Raw genomic sequence first — 6295 nt, 5'->3', positions numbered from 1 at the left:
AAAAGGAGGGGGGGAAATGCTAGGATATATAAATAAGAGAGGATGTGATCCCTGTGACTTAGTTCCTACACCACATTGTTAGTCACAGAGGGAATCATGAATAAGGAGCCCCAAGGATCACATGGAAGTTAGTTTTGGACAATTCTGGTCCTATCTGTTCTACTATGAGAAAAATATAGGTAAAATTCAATCTAGCAGAGTTTATATTGAGGAACTATTGAAAGTAATGACTACACAGCATCTCTCAATTCTGGAGAATTGATTTATTATATTACTAAGTACTACATAAAACATCTGTTGAATATCCATTGTAGGGAAGAGTATTGTAACAAAAAATTGTCAGACAAGGTAATATAGCACATTTTGATGCAGAGTATTGTGGGAGGGTGTTGTATGAGGTTGAAGACGACTGCAGATATTAATACTCAAAGGCAAACCAGAGTACAGACATTGAATGTAAATCTGAGACTATATGAAGGAGCCAAGAGATATGAAATGGCCCCTGTCTAATCGTGTGTATAACCCACAATATGTATAGTTTATTCAGGGTTTAACTGATTCTTCACTTCTCAATAAATTAAACATGCCCTAAATTAATTTTGTTTCAGTATATACTCCTGAAAACAGTCAATACCCAACACTTTATGTTAATGAAATGTAAGTTTTAGTTTTCAAAAAAATCCTTAAAGCATCATTTCTGATCTTCTGTTCTCTCATAGATGTCTCATATATTCAGTGAGTCACCAAGTTATATGTTTCTCCAATTTAGAAACATCTCCAATCTGTCCTTTTCTGCCACAACTCCAGTCCAAGCCTTCATCACAGAACCCTGAAATTGTTAGAGTCCTAAATGATTTTCCTATTTCCCCTAACCAAATTCACATTGTACATGTCTACTATATTAAACTTTCTATATATTCATCATTTAACTTCTCTTCTTAAACATTAATATTTTCACTGACTCTTAAACATGTCCAGAATAAAGTCCTATCCAGTGTGACTGGTTTTCATAGTTCTTCAGAGATTGGTTCCATATTTGCAGTCTAATCCTAAGACCTAGCACTTATCAAACATGCATCCTGCATTTGAGCTAGTTGTCTTTCCAAGTGTTTTGTGGCCAATTGCATTTCAAATTCTTTTCTTGTGCTTTTTTTTCCTGACTGGAATTTATCTATTTTCTTATCTATGTAATTAAATCTAACCATACATTAAAGCATAGCTATTGCTCCTCCTTTCCTCCAAGCCATTAATTTAATGTCTGAAAACACACTTGCTGATATTGTTCTGATATGAAATATTTAATGTAAATTTGCATTTCCTCTCCAAAATTAAGAAGTAGCTCACATTTTATTCCTCTTATCTGAATCTCTAATACTCTTCTATCTTGTATTTTGTATATAGGCAGTAAATTAGCATGAAATATACAATAAGCTTATAATGTTACCAAATCAACTTAAATTTGAAAAATATAAAAAATTCATTTGTAATAAGTGTTTTGCTTTTAATATATAGTTGTGTTCTGACAAAGTGCTTGATAACCTGTTCTCTAAATATTCATAACATATTTCACTTTATAAAAAAATTGTTAAACAAATCTTTAGTTCAGAACCAATAAATTACATAAATTTCAGCTCAGTCTTATACTTCAATCATCACTGTTATCAATAGTTTGAGTGAGCTGCAACCAAATTAGGTTTTATTACCAAATCATCAAGTGGATCTGTTTGATGTCAGTAATTATGAAGGGATTATGGATATTCACAAACAGGGAATTAATCAATGTTTTATCTGGAATCAAGGAATAGTCATAAATACCCTTCTTTTATTTTTCCTGGATAGGAATATGAAGTATTTGATCCAGAGAAAAATGACCCTTATATTCTATCAAGTTTCACTTCTATTACTCAAGGCTTTCAATTATGTAATACTATAGTGAGATCAAGGTAAAAATGTCAAGATAAAAGTATTTCAACTCATGGTGAACACCCTGGGGATGCAAAGCTTTCTATAAAGTATTTTGTTATTAGGATTTCAATTGGCAAAATTTTAATAGATCAAAGACTGAAAAAGCACAAAAAGCAAATGAGATAATATTAAATCATACCCCACTATTCTCTTCTGAATGGCAAATTTATGCCAACACTAACAAAAACATAACCATTATGCTTGTAGTGATACTTCTGACTGTAGTTTCATGCTATTTTCACTGTCAGCTTGGAAAAAAGGTATTGAGTGAGAAATCTTTTCAACAAATTGACTGAAAGAAATCATGTGGGCCCATAAATACAAGATTTTTATCTTCAAGAAAAATAGAGCCTGTCCTTTGACAATGCAACAGAATATAACAAAAGCATATTTTAAGATCATTTTTAATGAGGGATAAAAGAAACAAAATGACAGGATTTTAAAATATCTTTATGATTATATATATTAACAGATGCTTAAGACCTTCCTCTTGGACTTAAGTGATGACAACACATTTCTAAAATGGGCTTAAATTTTTTGAAAGTGCTGAGGGAGAACTGTTAAACGGTTAGAAACAATTACACTCTGACCATTTCTTTGGAGTACAAATTGATGCATACTTTTTGCTTTTTCACTGAATGAGTACAACCAATTTAAAAATTAGACAGCACAGATGCATTTCAAGATGGCAAATTATAAAGTGCACTGCCAAAGTGCTACAGTAATTGTTATCGACAAACGTACATACAAACAGTACTGGATTAGAATGCTTCAGAGCAATAGTGTTTGCTAGCAGAATTACACAGTAAAAAAAAAAAAAATAGAAAAATAAAAAACTACATGTCTCACTAAAACCTTACATAAAATATGCCCATTATTATTTGATTCATATACAAACACTCTGACCTCTAATTCCAGAAAATAATTTCTTAATTCAGACTTGCAGTAAATATTGGGACTGAAAAATGGGCCATGTCCTGAATGGTTGAGAGATGGTGACCATGAAAATAACTTACCTAATTCAAAAAAACAGAGATCATGGCAAGGAATGTAGTGCACATGTGAGAGAATAGAGAGGGAGCAGAGCTGGCAGACGATAACAGACATCAATTATGGTGGAACAGAACAAGTGGTTATAAACAAAAGTTACCATGAAACTCTGAAGAGTAGAATGAAAGTTGATGTGCATACATACATACACACACATAGACACACACACACACACACAGACATGAGTTAGGTAAGTATTAATATGACTTATAGTTGCAACTTTGCCACAATTATCTCAAAATATTGTGAGGATCAAATATAACAGTTGTGAAAGTGCTACATAAACTATAAAATTCTATGCTCAGGTAAGACAGATAATATTTACTCAAAATGCAAAGTAAATCTCTCATTCCAACTCTGGAAGAAGGCAAACAATGAACTCTCTGGAGCACAGAGGGAAGAAAATCTTACTCTGGTCCATTTCCAGATTTTCTTGGAACCACAGGCTTTCTCGTCACTCTACAAGACGGCTTTGAAGGCAGAGCAAAGACACTGTCCTGGTCTATTGAACAGGTTGGCAAACTCACAGAATTGTGTTGTAAAAATTCCTTAATCTGTGGGAGACAGAGATTCCCTTTTCTGTTTGTTAACCTGCATTAAACATCATTGCCTGAACAAGCATGATGTTAAATTATGCTAATTGTTTCTCTGTGAAGAAGGGAATGAGAGGGCAGAAAAGGTCATAAAATTTCACTAAAGCATGCCAAAGTACAAAACATTTTCCCTCCAAACCTAACTAATAGGATAGAAAAGGAAGTCTACAATGCATCAGGTATGTGTAAATTACAATGAAGTCATGACACCTAGGGAAATAAGGGTTAGTAAGAGAAAATGACTTATTTAAGGCCACTTTTTCAACACCACAAAGTCAATATTTCTGACTCTGAGTCATATCAAACACTTGGCACTTTCGCCAACACAGCCTTCCATAAAAAAAAAAAAAAAGAGGCTAGAAAGATAAAAATGTAAAAAGAGCTAACCCAGACTTCCAGCTTTCTTTTTAAAGCGCTACCACTAGATTTTAGAGATATTTTGGCACTGCAAAAATTTTCCACTAAAATTTTAAAGTTAAACACCAGTTCTATGCATTCAGATCATTAACTCTCAGTGCACTTTTCCTTACATTAGCAGCATATGCAGTTGTTAATCATTGTAAAAGGTCCTAAAATTTTCAAGAAAGAGCACAAACTCAAGAAAATAGAGCTAAAATGACCACATGAACAATCTATTCAAACCACCTCATCTCATAAATAAGGAAATTAAGGCTCAGATAGGATAAGTGACTTGTTCAAGGTCACACAACCCGCAAGTTCCAGACCCAAAATCAGGATTTAAATCTCCAAACTTGCAGCCCAGGGCTCTGTTTTCCTTCAGACCTATAAGAAATGACTGTATTTAAGCATTCAGGCCAGAATATTCTCAAAATTGAGTGTCATCAATAAAAGTAAGCCATGTGGCAGGAATGAACAGAATTTAGTTCATACCAAAAATGAGCTGCCAGTCACTGTGATAAGATCTGTTTCTTTCTGAGACCCATGGTTTCCTGCTGGATTGGAGAATCCAAACTGGGTTTCTTCCTCCTGTGCAAAGAAGTCAGAGTCAGGATGTACATTCCATTCCGTTTTGGTTGGCGGCAGTAGTTCTGAGACACTGTTTTCACAAAGGGTGCTTGAAGGAGTCAGAGCATCTGTGTCTACTGTTAGCTTACTGCTAGGGATCAAAGCTTGGGGCTCTTGACTCGAGTTTTTCAAAGCCAAAGAGCTCAGAGATGCCAACGGCCCCGCACTTAGACTTGAGACATCATCCATATCTAAGGGACCCTGCTGAAAACCTGCTGCTGTCGTTCCAAAGAAGAGTGAGGTATCCAAACTTTGAGGAAGGTCACTGGTGGCCATCAAGGCCTGAGGGTCCACTGCCTGCCCTAAGGAATTATTATTATTAGCAGGGAGGTTTCCTGCCAGAGTTGAGTTCACAGAAGCCACATCAATAGTCAAGATCCCAGAGTTCACCAATGCCGTGTCCAGTACTGCAGCAGAACTATTATTACCAGGCACATCAGAGAAGAGAGACACAAGCTCAGCATCACTGAGGTCACTCTGCCCCTGGCTGGTAAGTTCACTGCTGGGTGTAAGAGAATTTGCAGCTTCCAGCTGAGCTAAGAGATCCTGGCGCAGGTTGTGCCTTTTGGCCATGTGGGTCTTCATGCTGTGCTTGGATGTGAAGAGTTTATTACAAGTGGCGACTGGGCATCGGCTTTTCCAAGTGTCCACATCCTGCAAGTGTTTCTTGGAGTGAATGTAGAGACTACTGCGAGCAGAGAACCTGGCACAGCAACCTTCCACCGGGCACACAAAAGGCTTCGTGCCCAGGTGGGTTATGCTGTGGCCTTTCAGATGTTCAGCCCTTGTGAAAGATTTCCCACACCCTTCCACCGGGCACATGAACCTCCGGTCATCGTCGTGCTTCCGTTTGTGCCTTAGGAGTTTGGACATGCTAGTGAAGTTCCAGCCACAGCCCTCAAAGTCACAAAGGAACGGTCTCTCACCAGTGTGGCTCCGAAGGTGAATTTTCAGCCTACAAGCCTTGTCATACTGTTTACTGCAGCCAGGAAAGGAACAGGAAAAGAGTTCCTGTTCCCTGAAGTGGGCGCGGTTATGGGAAAACAGGGCACTCACTGTGATAAATGTCTTCTTGCAGCTGGAAAACGCACACTGGTAGGGCCTCTCAGGCTCGAAGTGGCTGCGCTGGTGGGCGCTGAGTTTGGCCTGTGTGGGGAAGGTCTCCTCACACACCTCACATTTGAATGAGTTCTCCTGCTCGTGGCCCTTCATGTGTGCTTTGAGGTTATACACGGTGGTGAAGCTCTTGCCACAGCCCTCTGCTGGGCAGCCGAAGGGCCTCAGTTTGTCGTGTGACTGCAGATGCCTCTTGAGCTTGTAGGAGGTGGTGAAGGTCCACCCACAACCACCCAGGGGGCACTTGAAGGGCCGCTGGCCCTGGCTGCTGCTGTGTGTCAGCAGGTGCACCTTCAGCTGGTGCTTCTTTGCAAAGGTTTGTCCGCACTGCACCTCAGGACACAGGTACAGCAACACGCCCTGGCCTGGGCCTGGCGGCCCGCGGGGGCTCTCAGTAGCCGCCAGGCCCTCTGCCTCCTCCTTGGGCGCTGGAGCAGGCGCAGGTTCTGCCCGCTCCGCCAGCAGGAGGTCGGGCGGCAGCTCGGGACAGTCTCCAGGCTGCGCAGCGTGCGGGATCCCAGCTTGCGGGACGATCAGACCCCCGG

General features: G+C 39.3%; 1 protein-coding gene across 1 annotated transcript; it reads right to left on the bottom strand.

Moving 5' to 3' along the window:
* Positions 1-17: 17 nt before the first annotated feature.
* LOC104991672 (zinc finger X-linked protein ZXDB) lies at positions 18-6293 on the bottom strand (the record flags this gene model as incomplete). Its single annotated transcript, XM_010844241.1, has 1 exon — positions 18-6293. A coding segment is annotated over one exon (1800 nt), but the record flags the coding sequence as incomplete, so codon positions are not given.
* Between the last annotated feature and the right edge of the window lie 2 nt (positions 6294-6295).

The sequence above is a fragment of the Bison bison genome, unplaced genomic scaffold (genome assembly GCF_000754665.1).
Source record: "Bison bison bison isolate TAMUID 2011002044 unplaced genomic scaffold, Bison_UMD1.0 scf7180017847907, whole genome shotgun sequence".
Lineage (NCBI taxonomy): Eukaryota > Metazoa > Chordata > Mammalia > Artiodactyla > Bovidae > Bison > Bison bison.
The sequence above is the reverse complement of the archived record's forward strand: the minus strand, read 5'-3'. Positions and strand labels throughout refer to the sequence as shown.